The sequence below is a fragment of the Arvicola amphibius genome, chromosome 12, assembly GCF_903992535.2.
Source record: "Arvicola amphibius chromosome 12, mArvAmp1.2, whole genome shotgun sequence".
Lineage (NCBI taxonomy): Eukaryota > Metazoa > Chordata > Mammalia > Rodentia > Cricetidae > Arvicola > Arvicola amphibius.
In genome coordinates, this window is record NC_052058.2 from 100,299,544 (window position 1) to 100,317,853 (window position 18,310).

General features: G+C 37.3%; 1 protein-coding gene across 1 annotated transcript in view; it reads left to right on the forward strand.

Annotated features, from left to right (window-relative positions):
* The window catches only part of Ptpn4 (protein tyrosine phosphatase non-receptor type 4), a 177,079-nt gene that overhangs the window by 36,541 nt on the left and 122,228 nt on the right, over positions 1-18,310 (forward strand). The window contains exon 2 of the mRNA XM_038349264.2: positions 4,246-4,400. Coding sequence (XP_038205192.1) covers positions 4,263-4,400 — 138 coding nt within the window. The 5' untranslated portion in view covers positions 4,246-4,262. The remainder of the gene's footprint in view (positions 1-4,245; positions 4,401-18,310) is intronic.

Consider the following 18,310-nt stretch of genomic DNA (forward strand, 5'->3'; position numbering starts at 1 on the left):
CACATCAAAAAAATCATCCACCATGACTAAGTAGGCTTCATCCCAGAGATGCAGGGATGGTTCAGCATATGAAAATCTGTCAGTGTAATCCACCCTGTAAACAAACTGAAAAAAAAAAACCCTCATGATCATTTTATTAGATGCTGAAAAAGCCTTTGACAAAATACAACCTCCCTTCATGATAAAGGTCTTGGAGAGAGCAGGAATACAAGAAACATACCTAAACATAATAAAGGCAATATACAGCAAGCCAACAGCCAACATCAAACTAAATGAGAGAAACTCCCAGAGATCCCACTGAAATCAGGAACAAGACAAGGTTGTCTACTCTCTCCATATCTATTCAATATAGTACTTGAAGTTGTAGCTAGAGCAATAAGACATCAAAAGGAGATCAAGGGGATACAAATCAGAAAAGAAGAAGTAAAACTCTCGTTATTTGCTGATGATATGATAGTATATATAAGTGACTGCAAAAATTCTGCCATGGAACTCTTACAACTCATAAACACCTTCAGTAATGTGGCAGGATAAAAGATTAACTCAAAAAGATCAGTAGCCCTCATTTATACAGCTGATAAGTGGGCTGAGAAAGAAATCAGATAATATAAAATACTATATTCACAAGAGCCACAGATAATATAAAATATCTTGGAAGTAACTCTAACCAAACAAGTAAAAGACCTGTATGACAAGAACTTTAAATCTTTGGAGAAAGAAATTGAAGAAGACACCAGAAAATGGAAAGATTTCCCATGATCTTGGGTAGATAGAATTAGCTTAGTAAAAGTAGAGGCAGGTGGATCTTTGTAAGTTCGAGGCCAACCTAGTCTCCAAGAGCTATTTCCAGAAAAGGCTCCAAAGCTACAGAGAAACCCTGTCTCGAAAAACACAAAAAAAGGGGGGAGGCAATTTTACTAAAAACAATCTACAGATTCATTGCAATGCCCATCAAAATTCTTCACAGACCTCAAAAAAAAAAAAAAAAAAAAAAGAAAGAAAGAAAAAACCTCAACTTCATATTGAAAAAAAAATCCCAGGATAGCCAAAACAATCCTGTACAATAAAGGAACTTCTGAAGGTATCACAGTCCCTGACTTCAAACTCTAGTATGGAGCTACAGTAATGAAAACAGCCTGGTATTGGCATAAAAACAGACAGGAGGACCAATGGAACCGAATTGAAGACCCTGACAACAATCCACACACCTATGTACACCAGATTTTTGACAAAGAGGCAAAAAATATAAAATGGAAAAAAGAAAGGGTATTCAACAAATTTTGCTGGCTTACCTGGATATCAAATGTAGAAAAATGAAAATAGATCCATATTTATCGATAGTTATAAAACTTAAGTCTGAATGAATCAATGACCTCAGCATAAAACCAACTACACCTCATAGAATAGAAAGTGGGAAGTACACTTGAATGCATTTGCACAGGAGACCACTTCCTAAATATAACCCCAGTAACACTGACACTGAGAACAACAATTAATAAATGGGACCTCCTGAACCTGAGAAGCTCCTGTAAAGCAAAGACCATGGTCAGCAAGAGAAAACGGTAGCCTACAGAATGGAAAGACCTTTGCCAACCCCATATCAGATAAAGGACTGATCTCCAGAATATACAAAGAACTCAAGAAACTTGACATCAAAAGAACAAACAATCCAGTAAAAAAAATGGGGTACGGACCTAAACAGAGAACTCTCAACAGAGTAAACTAAAATGGCTGAAAAACACTTAAGGAAATGCTCAATGTCCTTAGCCATCAGAGAACTGTACATCACAACAACTCTGAGATCCCATCTTACACCAGCCAGAATGGCCAAGATCAAAAACACTGATGACAACTTATGCTGAAGAGGATGTGGGATAAATACAATGCTCTTCCATTACTGGTGGGAGTGCAAGCTGGTGCAGCCACTTTAGAAGTCAGTATGGCGATTTCTCAGAAAATTAGAAAACAACCTTCCTCAAGACCTAGCAATACCACTGTTGGGTATATAGCCAAAGGATGCTCAATCATACCACAAGAACATGTGCTCAACTATGTTCATAGCAGCCTTGTTCGTCATAGCCAGAACCTGGAAACAACCTAGATGCCCCTTAACTGAAGAATGGATTAAAAAAAAATGGGTACATTTACACAATGGAGTACTACAGAGATGGGGGGAGGGATGACATCTTGGAATTTGCGTGCAAATGGATGGATCTAGGAAAAACCTAACCCAGACCCAAAACGAAAAATATAATAAATACTCACTCATAAGTACCTTCTACACATAAAGCAAAGAAAAAAAACAGCCTACTCTCCACAACACCAGACAACCTGTACAACTAAGAGAACACTAAGAGAGACATACATGGATCTACAAAGGAAAGAGAAAAAAGACAAGATCTCTTGAGTAAATTGGGAGGGTGGGGGTCACTGGAGAGGGTAGATAGGAATGGGGAGGGAGAGGAGCTGAGAAAAATAATAAAAAAAAGACCAGAGGGCATCTTTGAATTAAAATTTAAAAATAGCTGCAGCGCTATTTCAATGGTCCCTTAAAGTGATTAATTAAACTGATATTTTGAACCTTTTGAAGACTAGAACCACTATATGTGTCAAATTATTGCACTATGTGTAAATTGTTTACAGTATTATTTTGATGTCTACAAGGTTCAGGTGGTGGCCTCCGTTTTATTTCTCATGTTAATTTTTTTTCTTTTTTTTAATCTTTGTTCATAGATCTTTTAAAAGAATCTACTTTGGGTCCTGTTGATTTTATTTTGGATGGCTATATAGGAGTCTTTAAATATTGTTCTTTTTCATTTCCTACCCCCATTTGCTGTGGTTTTCATTAGGCTTTTCTCTGTCCAAGTTCTTAAGGAGATTAGATTATTGATTTAAGGCATGTCTAATTTTTTTTGTTATATACATACAGTTTTATACATTTCCCTAATTAGTGGTGCTATATTTGTAACCCACAAATTTTGCTCTATTGTATTTTTTGTTTTGCTTATTTCTGTGTGTCTTTTGGGTTCCCTCAATATTTCTTTGTTAGTCCATGTGTACTTAGAAGTATGCCATTTACTTTCTTTGTGTTTGTAGATTTTCTATTGTTAATTTATAGTTTAGGTCTCCTGTTCTCAGAGAACATACTTTGTATAATTTCAGATCCTTAAGTATATTTTGTTTTGTGTTTCAAAAAGGCAGACAGATATCTGATTGTAAGGCCAGCCTGTTCTGTAGAGAGAGAGTTCCAGAATAGCCATGACTGTACAGAGAAATCTCCATAATAGTAACAACAACAACGACAACAATACTGTAATTTCAAATGTCTGTTTTTCCTTGCTCAGTTTCCTATATTGGAATGTCTTTAAGGTGGAAGTTGTATGGATTTTAAATCTTTTGAGTCATGGGATGCTTTGTTTTTGTTTTTTCTGTCTAATATGAATGTTAGTTTTTTGCGCATAGAAAATTTCATTGTCTTTTAATGGCTGTTATTGACAGCAATATGGCGTATGTTCTTTTATAGGGGATCTGTTTTTTTTCCTTCACTTATGTAAAAATTGAAAATCCCAGAGAGTTAGGCACATCTCACATGCCTGTAATTTCAGCAGTTTGGAATGTTGAGGCAGGAGTTCCAGGCCAACCTGGGTATATAGTAAGACCCTGACATCTCCCTTTTTCCATTAAAAAAAAAAAAGTTGGAGTCGTTGGTTGAAATTGAAATAGAACAACCTTCACTATTGTTATTCTATAGTACTTTTTTTTAAATAAAAGAGAAAATGACTGGAATGAAACAGTCTTCTCCCTTGTTGTTCTTCTATAATATTTTTAGAATGCACATTAGCTAGTAACATCCCACTTGTTAAGCCCATATTTCTCTACTCTTTAAGTGTACATATTTTGGATTGGAATATGATTTTCTGAAATTTTTACCTACGAAATCTTCTACATATATGTGTGTGTATGTGTGTATCCTAATTTTCTTAATCTTGATGTTTCAAAACTTGTAATTGTTTTCTGTCAATGTTTTAATTTAAAATCCATATTAACTTTATTTTTTAAAGCTATAACATATCTTTCACTATTCCTTTTATTTAGTGTTTATTGTCTTTTAAACCTAGATTTTGTATGGACAGCTTATAATTGTTTTCTGTGAATGTTTTAAAATGCATATTAACTTTATTTTTTAAGCTATACTGTATCTCTCACAGTTTGTTTTATTTATTGATTTTTGTTTTTTAAACCTAGATCTTGTGTGGACAGTAATGACCGCACGTTTCCGATTGCCTTCTGGCAGAACCTACAATGTCCGAGCATCAGAGTTGGCCCGAGACAGACATCATACAGAGGTGGTGTGCAACATTCTTCTTCTGGATAACACTGTGCAGGCTTTCAGAGTTAACGTGAGTATTTTATTTTACTTTATTTTCTCCTCCTTCTTGCCTTAGTATCATCATCATCACCACCATCAGCTCTGGATATTAGTCTGAATTTAGATTTATTTGAAAACTAAAACCATTAAGTGATAGTACAGTTTGAACATTTCTAGTTAAGAAAGTCTTATGCATGTTTATATCTTGTACACCTGCTCATTCAGACTAGATCTTTCAAAAAGTTCTGCACACTGACTGTTCAGAAACAGCATAGCATCCTAGTTCATGAACAGATAGTATGTGGGTGATTTTATAATGTACATGAGGGTACCTGAATATAATTTCTTAAATACCTTCCTAATATGTTTCACTAAAAGCTTGTTTGTACTGTCTATGAATACAACTTTTGTTAAACAGGTATAATAACCATTATTACATAAGCATTGTCTGAAAAGCATTTGTCCAACAAGTATTTCTTCTTGTTTTTAATATCTAGCTTCAGTTGTTCATTGTTACTTGAGTTTCACCTATGTGGTATGTTAGTATTAGTTCATTAATTTTCATCGCTGCATGCTATTCTTTTGTATGAACATACCATAGAGTATCCATTTTCCTAGTTCTGTTTAGTTATTCTATTTTTTTTCTTTGTCTGTGTTCGGATTATTTCCACTATGGGCTCTTATTAGAAATAATCTTCTAATTCATGTCTTACTAATATGTCCAAGGATACACATACCTTTTTTATTTTAAAAGCTTCAAATCTGTAGTTGGAATGGAATGGAAGAAGAGCATACTGAATACATAGCTCCCTTTGTCCAGACTGAACTGATGTTAACATTTACTTTCTCTTTTCTTTCTAAACTCCCTGAAAAGTAAATGGTAAACACACCAATAAGTATTTAGCATCTTGAGAGTCTTCTAAATTTATACAGCCCTATTGTGTAATTTAGTGTTCTATATATGATATTATTTAACAAATAGTCCATGTTCATATCAAAGCCTTGGCAATGACAAGGGATCTGTTTACTGATGTATTGTGCCTATCCATACTTTGAAATCTGTGATTTAAAATATTTATATTTACCAAATAAAAGCAACCTTTATTTTACTTGTGTTCATGTATAATGTGTATGGAGGTTGAGGGGACCATATCTGGCATAGTGTGAATGTGGAGGTCAGATTGTTAGTTTGTCACCTGGGTACACTGTCTTTTTAAGAGACCAGCCCCGCCCTCTTCCAACCCCTCCCCTTCTGCCTAGGGAAGTGCATATCTTGCCTCCTCCAGCCTGTGATCTCTGTCTTTCCATCCCTCTCTGGAAGAGGTAACTTCTGTGTCTCTCCCTCTCTCCACCTTCCTCTTCTCTCTTTCTCTGTTTCTCTCTCTCTCTTTTCCCCTTCCCTTTTAACTGAAGAAACTATATTCAAGCTCACTCTGAATGGCATGCCTATCTGTCTCTGTCTCTTGCCTGCAGTAGCTCTTCTGGGACCCAGCTGCCCCCTGGGGAAAGGTGCCATTTTATCTCTACAGAATACAGAAGACAGGTTTTTTTTCTATCACTTTAGCATGGGTTTTGGGGATCAAGCCCAGATTATTAGGCTTGCAAGGCAAGTGCCTTTGTCCACTGTATCATCTTTTCAGTCCTGTTTACTAGTTTTTTAAGCCTAAATTTTCTGTGTATTACTTAATATTTAGCAGGATCACTAACTTGCCTTTCAAAAAATCCTAAATTTCATTTCACATTTGAAAACAAGTTGCAAAACAGTAAAAATCTCATTACTTATGAGATTATTTAACCTCATGCTTTCTAAAATGTTAAATTTTAAGTTTCTTGTTTTCTACTATTAATAGATGAAGAGTAGGTTTCCAAGCAGAAATAAAAAGTAAAGAGAATTTCCCTTCATAAAAAATTTCTGATTAATATAAATTATGTATCAGACAATTGATAAAAATTTTTTTGCCTGTTATGGACTCATTAAGATTATTTTCGAGGTATAAATTTAATAAATCTTATTTTAAGTTAATATAAGAATTTTTTTAAATTACAGGGACTATTTACTTAGAACTATACTACAATCATATTTTCATATTTGTTTATTTATGTTTTATTGTGGATTGAACATGCTATTCAAACATTCTGCCAATGGACTCTGTTCCCAGACTCTTTCTATTTTTCATTTTGGGACAAACTTTCACAAGGCTGTGCTGGGTTGGCCTTGAACTTGCTTGCTCTGTAGTTCACCCATTCCTTGAACTTGTCAGCCTTCCTGCCTTTACTTCCTGAGTTGGTAGTTGTCTTACTTAAGATTTTTATTGCTGTGAAGAGATACTATAACCATGGCAACTCTTACAAAGGAAAAATATTTAATTTGGCTGGCTTACAGTTCAGAGGTTTAGTCCATTATCATTCTGCGAGGACATGGTGATGTGCAGGCTGACTTGGTGCTGCTGAGGAGCTGAGAGTCCTACATCTTGATCTCTAAGCAACAGGAAGTGAACTGTTTGTCAAACTGATCATAGCTTAAACAAATAAGACATCAAAGCCTACCCCCACAGTGACACTTCCTCCAACAAGGCCACAACTACTCTGACAAAGCCATACACCTCCTCTTAGTGTCACTCCCTACGAGCTTATAAGGGCCAATTATATTCGGACTACTACAGTGGTTTTACGGGTCTCTATCACCAGCCTGGTTAGTCATACTTTTTAAAGAGAAACTTGGGAATTTCTTTCTTCTGTTAGGTTACTTACTGAGACAGAATTCTCCCCCCCACCCTGTGTGCATTTTTACAACACTTAATTCATTAAATATTAAATAGAATTTATTAAGTGATAACTCTTGCTCTTCTCAACTTACTACATGAATTCCCTTAAAAAGTTTTTTGTGTATGGGCATGCAGGAGATCTCAGAAGGCTTTTAGCCTAAAATGGAGTCAGGCTGGTTCATCAGCTTATTTAAGAAAACATTTTTGTTTAGTCTCCCTCAAATTAATTTTTGACAGTGAGTGTCTGCCTTGAGAAATTTATTCAATACAAAACTTTTAAAAGTTTAAAATCAATCTGGGTGTGGTGGTGAATGCCTTTAATCCCAGTTCTTGTGAGACAGAGGCAAGGTGAATCTCTGTAAATTCAAGGTCAGCCTGGTATATATACATAGCAAGTTCCAGGACAGCCAAACCCCATCTCAGCCCTCCCCCACAAAAAAGTAAAATCAGGCGTTAAAATACGAATGGTCATTTTAGTGTAAAAAGACGTGATAAATGGGTGAATTTTGGAATTGACATGATATAACTTAGAGTTACATGATAAATTGGTGAATTTTGGAATATATGAGAAATTGAACTTTGTATTATATGATAGAACTTACAGTAATTCTTTTAATTTGGAATGCCCTTTTTTTTCGAAACTTAATTGTATATTAAGCATGAGAAAACTGTTAGTCAGATTTATAGTGTGAACAGTTGACCCAGTTTTGCCTATTGCGTTTTCATTGGGCAAGTGTAGTTTTTGGGTCTCATATCATTTTTGAAATATATTAACTTGTTATTAAAAGTGACATTTACTTCTACTGAAAAATATCTAGGTAGTTATCCTATCCACATTGGCCTACTTTTGTGTCAATGTTTGAAGTCTTTTTTTCTTCTTTCATCTTTTTGTCTTTCTTTTTTGCCTGCCTCCCTCCCTCCATCTCTCCTTCCCTCCCCCCCCCCCCTTATTTTTAGATTTTAGAGACCTGGTTTCTTTGTGTAGCTCTGGCTATCCTAGAGATCAGTTTGTAGACCAGTCTGACTTTGAACTCAAGAGATCCACTTGACCCTTCCTCCCAAATGCTGGGATTAAAGGCATGTGCCACCACCACCTGTCTTTCTTTTCTTTTTTTCTTTTTTTCCTCCCTCTCTCCCTCCCTGCCTCCCTCCCTCTCTTCCCCCTTCCCTCCCTCCCTGCCTCCCTTCCTCCCTCCCCCTTCCCTCTGTCCCTGCCTCCCTCCCTCCTTCCCTTCCTCTGTCCCTCAGTCCTTCCCTCCTCTCTCTTTCCTTTTCTCTCTTCCTTTCCCTTCCCCTTCCTCTCCCCTTTCTCCTTCCCCTTCCCTTCCCTTCCCTTCTTCTCCTCCTTCTTTTTCAGACAGTCCTGTTGTGTAGTGCTAGTTGGTTTGGTACTGACTATATAGCTCAGAATGGTCTTGAACTAATTATAGTCCTTCCTCCTTCAAGACTCCTTTATGCTGTGAATATAGGAGTATACCATAACTTGTAACTTGGGGGTGGGCTGTATGGGTGATTGTGCTTGCCTATGCATGTGCATATAGAGGCCAGTGTTCTCTACTATATTTTATTTACTTTTGAAATAAAGTCTTTCACTGGATCTAGGACTTGCTATTTCAGTCTAACCTGGCTGACACCAAACCCCTGGGATCTGCTTACCTCCTTTCCCTACTCCAGTATGAGGATTACAGGGGCATGCCACAATACCAATCCTTGAGGTGGTGGCTAGGGATTCAGACTCAGGTTCTTATGCTTGTGTAGCATAAGCAGTTTACTCTCTTGATCATCTTCCCGGTTCCATCCATCCATCCATCCATCCATCCATCCATCCATCCATCCATCTATCTGTTTTTTTATTTATTTTTATGTGATAATGTAAGCTTCTCTGAGACTACAAGACAGTCCTCAGTCATGCCATTTACTTTCTTTGGGTCTGTTCCAACTTTATTCTTACTCTGAGCATAGGCTGTTTGGGTTCTCAACTTGTGCCTCAGATTTACATCAAAATCTCTTGCCTCTGATTGAATCTGTAGTCCTGTCTTCCGAGAATCGTGCAGCCTCCAAATCTCTTGTCCTAGAACACAGATAAGGACACTGCAGAATTGTTAAGTAGATCTTTGTAGCTTTTTCTTCTTGACTCTTTCTTGTCTAATAACCTACACAGTTCAACTACTTTAATAGTCCCAATTATACTTTTCATATTATCATCCTAGCCAAGACTGCTTGTTACTCTCTTTTTGGTCAGTATTTTCTTATACCATTGTTTAGAAAATACACATGAGAACAAAGTCAATGTAGAACTTGGTTCATCTGTTTCTTTTTTCTCCAAGGATCATAGGTTGTCTGTTGTCTCTTTAAAAAAAAACAACACAAATACACACAGACATATTACATACCACAAACATATATCTAGCTTTTGTAGGTATTTGTGGCAAGATTATGTCACTGTATGATAATGAATTTTTACTTGAAACATTTAATATATTCATGTGTTCACAGATACCATTTTCATTTGATCAAGATAGATAATTGATTGAAGTAACTTGTGTCTCACTGATATATACACACATCTTGTAAAATCAAAATGGTCTGATATATACTGATCAAGGGAGTAAAATGGTACTTGATTTTCAAAGATGGAACCATGAGCATCTGGACCATTGATGAATTTGGTATTTTTGATTTCAACTAAGCAGTCATTTACAGTGTTTGAGATATAACTTAACCTTAGTTGAGCTAGGTTTAGCTTTTGTTAGAAAAACATCTTTCCATGGCAGATCAGTTGGTAACACTGAGTTAGTTAACATTTTTTTTGTGTTTTTTGTTTATGTAGGCACCATCTTAAAACATTTCATCAGTATTTTATCCTATATTCTTTGTTTCTCTACTATAGTCACATTTTGTTTGAAAAACTTGATTGTTAAGTGCAGTACCATGTGACTTACTCTGTAGTCTTTGTGTCTATGAGTCGGTGTGTATATATATGCGCATGTGTGTGTACGTTTGTGTATATGTGCATGTGGAGGCTAGAGATCATTCTTCAATCCACCATGTTTAACACAGAATCTGTCAGTGGGACCTGTTTATAGCTCTCTTATTAGTGTTACAGCTCTGAACTTTGAGTGTCAGTGGTGCTCATTTCTTAGGATTCACAGATCTGATCTCTTAGGTAGTGGCAGCACTCAGCAGGTAGTGTTAAACAGCTTTCCCAGCTTCTTTTGGCAAATCTTGCAGATTTTCTAGCAACTCTTTGCTCTGGGCAGCTCAATGCAGCACTTCAGCTGCCCTCTGGCTGCTAGGCATTTTCTGTAACAGCAACCTGGTGTTATCTGCTCTTTTTTTAATTTAAACTTTTTTAATTGATTTTTTATTAAACTTTACATTTTTTTCTGCTTTCCTCCCTGCCTCTCCTCTCCCCACTTCAATCCTCTCCCAAGGTCCCCATGCTCCCAATTACTCAGGAGATCTTGTCTTTTTCTACTTCCTATGTAGACTAGATCTATGTAAGTCTCTCTTAGTGTCCTCATTGTTGTCTAAGTTCTCTGGGATTGTGGTTTGTAGGCTGGCTTTCTTTGCTTTATGTTTAAAAACCACCTATGAGTGAGTACATGTGATAATTGTCTTTCTGGGTCTGGGTTACCTCACTCAAAATAATGTTTTCTAGCTCCATCCATTTGCCTGCAAAATTCAAGATGTCATTATTTTTTTCTGCTTTGTAGTACTCCATTGTGTAAATGTACCACATTTTCCTTCAGTTGAGGGGCATTTAGGTTGTTTCCAGGTTCTGGCTATGACAAACAATGATGCTATTAACATAGTCGAGCACATGTCCTTGTGGCACGATTGAGCATCCTTTGGATATATACCCAAAAGTGGTATTACTGGGTCTTGAGGAAGGTTGTTTTCTAATTTTCTGAGAAATCGCCACACTGATGTCCAAAGGGGTTGTACCAGCAATGCAGAGGTGTTCCCTTTTCCCCACAATCTCTCCAGCTTAAGTTGTCATCAGTGTTTTTGATTTTAGCCATTCTTATGGGTGTAAGATGGAATCTCAGAGTTGTTTAGATTTGCATTTCTTTGATGGCTAAGGATGTTGAACATTTCCTTAAGTGTCTTTCAGCCATTTTAGATTCCTCTGTTGAGAGTTCTCTGTTTAGGTCTGTACTCCATTTTTTTTATTGGATTATTTCTTCTTTGGGTGACCAATTTCTTGAGTTCTTTGTATATTTTGGAGATCAGCCCTCTGTCTGATGTGGGGTTAGTGAAGATCTTCTCCCATTCTGTAGGCTGTTGTTTTGTCTTGTTGACCATGTCCTTTGCTTTACAGAAGCTTCTCAGTTTCAGGAGGTCCCAATTATTGTTTCTCTGTGTCTGTGCTGCTGGGGTTATATTTAGGAAGTGGTTCCCTGTGCCAATGCATTCAGCTGTATTTCCCACTTTCTCTTCTATAAGGTTCAGTGTGGTTGGCCTTTGATCCATTTGGACTTGAGTTTTGTGCATGATGATAGATATGGGGGTCTATTTTCATTCTTCTACATGTTGAAATCCAGCTATGCCTGTACCATTTGTTAAATATACTTTCTTTTTCCCATTTGATATTTTTTGCTTCTTTGTCAAATATCAGGTGTTCGATGATGTGTGGATTGATTGATATCTGGGTCTTCTGTTCAGTTCCATTGGGCCTCCTGTCTGTTCTTATGCCAATACTAGGCTGTTTTTTCAGTACTGTAGCTCTGTAGTAGAGTTTGAAGTCAGGGATTGTGATGCCTCCAGAAGTTCTTTTATTGTACAGAATTGTTTTGGCTATCCTGGGTTTTTTGCTTTTCCATATGAAGTTTAGTATTGTTCTTTCGAGGTCTATGAAGAATTTTGCTGGGATTTTGATGGGCATTGCATTGAATCTGTGTTAGCTGCAGCCAATTTAGAGTTTTCTGCCTGCAGTAGAAAACATGATAGTATAAATTCATCTGAGTGAGGCTTTATCAGGGCCTGTGCTAAGTGCAGTTGGCAATGCTAGGATGGAGGTCTCCATATGATTCAATGAGAATAAGAGGTAGGCTGCATATATAGGAAAGGGAGGGACAGGGCCACATATTTGCATTCCTCTTTCTGCTGTCTGCAGTTTCTACACTGTCATGCAGCTTGCAGGTGTACTGTTGCTAGTTGTCATGGGTTGGATTCTTCTTCTGACCAGAATGGGAATATCTGAAGTGGTGACTTCATGGCCAGCCAACTCTTTTCTATACTGATGGCAACTAGATTATGCAGCAGATAAAGAGAAGTCCTCTGGGATGGTCGTGGGACATTCAAAGCTGTGGTAACAGATGTGAAGTCTCCTGGAATTGTCATTGGGTATGTCGATTAGCAGGAGCTGTCAACAGCTTGGCCAAACCATTTAAAGTAATGACAGCTCCTATGATTTCTGTGGAAGTTGTAGGCTGAAATTATAACAGCTTACTTTCATGAGATTTCAGAAGTTGTGGCAGTGACTGTCATAGCACCGCTTGGGTGGAACTCCTAGGAGATGTAAGGAGTGGCTATCAACTTACCCTATTTTCATACTACCTGCGGCAGTTGTATCCCAGGGTAGGATGTACTGGCTGTTTTTTTGTGTCAGCTTGACACAGGGTAGAGTCATCAGAGAGGAAGGAGCCTCAGTTGAGGAAATGCCTTCATGAGATCCAGCTGTAAGGCATTTTCTCAATTAGTGATGAGTGGGGAAGGGCCCAGCCCATTGTGAGTGTTGCTGTTCCTGGGCTGGTGGTTCTGGGTTTGTAAGAAAGCAGGCTGAGAAAGCCAGGGGAAGCAAGCCAGTAAGCAACTCCCTTCCATCAGCTCCTGTCTCTGGGATCCTGCCTTGAGTTCCTGTCCTGATTTCTTTCAGTGATGAACAGCAATGCAAACAAACAAACCCTTTCCTCTCCAACTTGCCTTTTGGTTATGGTGTTTTGTTGCAGCAATAGAAACCCTAACTAAGACAAGTTGGTACTTGCATAGAGGGGGTATTGCTGTGACAGACCCGATCATGTTTTGGGGAGGTTTTTAAAAGGACTTTGGAAGTTTGTACTAGAAGAGCCACTGAGTGTTAAGAGCTCTGTGGCATGTTCTGTGGGAACGTGGAGGATAAGAATGTTGAGAGCAGTGTAGAGGACAGAGGCCTGGCTTGTGAAATTTCAGAGGGAAGTTTAAAGACTCTATCGGGGCCATTTGCTGTTTTGATTTAAGATCCTGTGGTTCTGGTTAGCTGGGGCTGAAGAATCAGCTGTGATTAACAGGATACCAGAACTACAGAAGTGAAACCTCTGTATTATGGGACAATTGATGCTGGTCGGCTGGAGCTAAGATATTAGCAGTGATTAAGAAGAAACTGACTTAACCAAGGTGAAATCTGCCAAGTGTTTCCTGAGAGCACAGAGAAGCTATGTTCCAGAGGTGGCCAAGGTTGTAGTTCATGCTGGCAACTGTACTTGGTAATGTTTAAGAGTTAACCAGGTGCTTACTGGTTTTGAAAGTATGAAGGGGTCATGGAGAGCAGATGAGATTTGGCTTTGTGAGAAGCCAGGAGGGGCCATTAGTGAAGGCAGTTGAAGGCCCAGGATTGAAGGGGTCATGCAAAGAAGTTGAGGCTTGGCACCATGAAGAGAGCCTATGAAAGGCTATTCGTTAAAGTGCAGCCCAGTTGCAGCAGAAGACCACAGAGTTTTGGAGTTGCCAGTACCATGACATGACCACCAACCAACAGCAGCAGCAGTGGAGTGGAGCAAGCCGGATCTTAAAAGACAAATTGTGTGCTGCAGAGGGCAGAGCTGGAGAAGTACCCAAGACCGTTGCAGGAGTTCAGAAGATCGTGAGTGAATCTCAGATTATTGGACATTGAGTTATTTATAATGTTGGCATTTGGTTTTGCTTGGTTCAGATTGTGACAGTGCCCTGGTTCTTCGCTCTTAAAGAAAGTATGTAATTTAATATTGATTTTAAAAGGAGCCCACAGATGAAAGACTTGAACTTCTGTTAAAAGAGATTGGATATTTTAAAGACTGAAATTTTGGTGTGTTTGAATTTGTAAAGACTATGGGACTTTGAAAAGTATGACTTCTTTAATTTGAGATTTTGGGGATGAATAAGAAAAGAAAGGTTGTGGCTTAATAGTGCTGTGTTTGTATGGGGGTAGCAGCCCAGTGGTCAAGTGTAAAGGAAGGACTCTATTCTTGTTAGAGGATGCCACTCTCCTCCCTCCTGCCAATCCCAATAGCTTCAGCTTTTTAAATGAAGATAAGAACATTCTAAAAGTAACAATGCAAAGAATTTACTTGAATGCAAAGAATTCTTTTGTATCACCCATAGAAAACAAAAGCTGACTAGAGGACCAAGACTCACTATTCTAAAGTTAGCTTTTCTTTCTAGTAAATGTAATTCATCCAGCGTATATTCTCTAGCTAATCCCCCTATCAATGAAAAGTGCCTTGTTGGGGAAGGTCAGCTGTTCTTGATATAGCTCCCTTCCAAATGTTGAAACAATGCTGGAATTTGTTTTGTATATTTATATGCATTGTATGCACATATATTACTTTTAAAATATTTGTTCTCACACACACAAACACACAGACACACAAATATATCCATGCAGAGTTCTTACCTGGTAACTCTTTTTTCCTCCTTATTGGCAATTTGTTATAGTAAAATACTTTCCTTTTAAATATTGTTCTTGGTACTGTTTTCTTACTTTGTTTTTCATTATTCCTTTGAAGTCTACATATAATTCAAAATTTTATTTTATGTGAGTGTTTTTATCTGCATTTATGTTTCTGTACCGTATGCATATCTGGTGTCCTTTGAGGCTAGAAGAGGGCATTGGATCCTCTAAGACCATATGGTTATGAACTGTAGTGTGGGTACTGGAAACCAATGCAAGTCCTCTAGAAGAGCAGTCAGTGCTCTTAACTGTAGAGGTATCTTTCCCGCCCCCTAAATTTTAACATATTAATTTACTTAATTCTCATAAAAGAAGGTAACAGCTGCTATATATGAAGCGTTAGTATTATGACATTTTTCTCAATGTGCAAGCATTTCCTTTTTATTTATGATAAACATCAGAGCAGATACTTTTGACTGCTTCTTTTTTGCAACTTAAAAAAAACTCTCATATATAAATATCTATCTGGAAGTAGATAGACACTTTACATTTAATAACTTAATTTTAGTACCACATAAGCTTATATCTTGGATTCATTATATTTTTTTCTTTTTATAGTACTAGGTATCAAACTATGTCTCATTTATACTAAGCAAGAACTCTGTCACTAAGCAGTACCACCACCATACTATTATGTATTTTATGTCACCTAAAATTGTTTTTAGATTTTTAAATTTTATTTCATGTATATGGGTATTTTGTTATGTATGCATATTTTCCAAACTTATGAGTGTTGCCTGTGGAGTTCAGAAGTGTTCATTGAATGCCCTGTAATAGAGTTAGGGATGGTTGTTAGCTACCATGTGAATGCTAGGAACTGAGCCCAGATCCTCTGTAAGAGTAACAACTGTTCTTAACCACTAATCTGCTTTCTAGTTCCAATGTCACTTATTTTTATTATTGTATAATTCTTTTGTTTATTTCATTTTCTTTTGAGACAGGGTCTTAGAGTGTAGCCCTGACTCACATGGAACTCACTTTATACCAGACTGGCATTGAATTTGTGGTGATCTGTGATGGTTACTTTGAACTTTGAACTTAATACAGTCTAGGATCATCTGAAGATGGTTTTGAGATTGTCTAGATTAGGTTGATTTGTAGTTATGTTTGTGGTGGGCTTTCTTAATTGAGTTAATTGAAGTGGGAAAACTTGTCTAGAATGTGAGTGCCACTATTTCAGGACCTAGGCCCTGGACTGAACAAGAAGGGTGGGTGGGGGGAAAGGGAGGGGGAGAGAGGGAGAGGGAGAGAGAGAGAGAGAGAGAGAGAGAGAGAGAGAGAGAGAGAGAGAGAGAGAGAGAGAGAGAGACTCTTGATTGTGGGTATAATATGACTAGATGCTTCAAGTTCCTGCTGTCTTGACTTTCCCACTGGGATGGACTATAATCAGGAATTGTAAGCTAAAATAAGCCCTTTCTCCCTTAAGTTACTTTGGTCAGGGTGTTTTATCATGGCCAAAAGAAAGGCAACTAGGATACAGTCTTGCCTCTGCCTCTTGAGTGATAGGAGTACTGGCATCACCACCATGCCTAGATTATAATAATACTTGTAGTAATTGTGAGACAATTTAGGTTTTTCTTAATCAGTTATACTTTGTGTGAAAAGTCTACTTAGTTGTGCAAAAATTCTAGGATACCTACTTAGATCTGGTCTTGGGTTATTTGATATCTAGATATCAGACAGATAGTTAAACATGTCAAAATTAAAAGTTTTAAGTATTCTGAACAGTTGCTACAATAAGCAGTGTATAGAGACAACATAGTGTGATAAAAATTTGGTGCTAAGAACATAGTCAGTAGAACATAGTGATAGAGTCAGTGCTTGAGGTTATAGTTTTGTTCCAGGCACTGGAAAAACATTCCTTTTTTATTTTATTTTATTTCTTTATCTGATGTGTTGATATATACTCATTGTAATCCAGCACATAGAGGCTAAAGAAGGGTTTTCAGTTCATGCACTGCAAAGACTGTATAGAGTTCCTGTACAGAGTTCCTTGACTACTGACTTAGTTAGGGTTTCTATTGCTGTAAAAGACACCATTGTAGCTGAGTGTTGTTGTTTTAACTCTTTACTTTCTGGGGGTTCTCTACCCAGCTCCCAAATAAATTACATGGAGACTTATTCTTGCTTATGGATGCCCATCCTTAATTTGCTTGTTTCTAGCCAGCTTTTCTTAAATTATTCCACCTACCTTTTACCTCTGGGCATATCTTTCTCTATTCTGTATACCTTTCTTTACTTCTTACTCCTAAGCTAGCTGGGTGGCTGACCCTTGGCCTCCTTCTCTCCTCCTCCTTTTGTTGCTCCACCTTATTCTCTCTTCTATTTATTCTCTCTACTAGGAGCCCTGCCTATCTCTCTCTTCTGCCTTCCTATTGGTTGTCCAGCTCTTTATTAGACCAATCAAATGTTTTAGGCAGGCACAGTAACACAGCTTTACAGAGTTAAATTAAATAAATACAACATAAAAGAATGCAACACATTTTTGCATTATAAAAAATATTCCATAGCACAAATGAATGTAATACATCTTAAATTAATATTCCAACCACACACCATGACCACAGCAAATGTTTTCCAATGTAGGTAAACATTTAATTGGGTGACTTACAGTTTAGAGTTTCAGTTCATTATCATCATGGTGGGACATGGTGGCATGCAGGCAGACATGCTGAAAAGGTAGATGAAAGTTCTACATCTTGTACAAGCAACAGGGAATGAACTGTGGCACTGGTTGTGGCATGAGCATTTAAGAGACCTCAGAGCCTACCTCCTCAGTGACATATTTCTTTCAACAAGAGCAGTTACATTCAAACTATCACAGCTACCCAAACAAACGAACCAGAACATAGGCCCTGCAATATGAAAGACTTGATTTATATCTTGATCTACTACAGCTTCATCTGTGTCATTGTTCCCAATACTTTTGGCCTTAATTTTCTTGCTGATGAAGTAGGAATAATATCATCTAATATGTTAGGGCTTTCAGAATTAAATGAATATATATTAAGTTCTTAATGAAGATTCTTTTATGTGTTCTAGATAGGGAACATCTATTATTTTGTCCTTTTTCTTTTTAACCTCTTTCCTCTTTGGTTACCAGCTATATAGATTAGACAGAAGTGATCACCCAACCACCCTCAACTTCTGACAGTTTCAGATTTAGGAATTTCATAAATTCACACTGAATTTTGATTATTTCACAGACTTAGTGAATGCCATTTTACTCAGTTTTATTACAGTGGAAAGATACAGGGAAGAGTTGATTCTAGATTATAGGATAATAATTTTTTCCTATTTTGAGTCACTAGTTTAAAAGATGAGGCTACAGATTTTTTCTTTCTAGTTTAAAAGATACATTTACTTATTTATTTATTTATTTGTGTGTGTGTGTGTGTGTGTGTGTGTGTGTGTGTGTAGATAGGTAGCTGTGGGAGGTGAAAATATGAGCATCCTCATGTAACACATAAATACAGAAAACAGAGA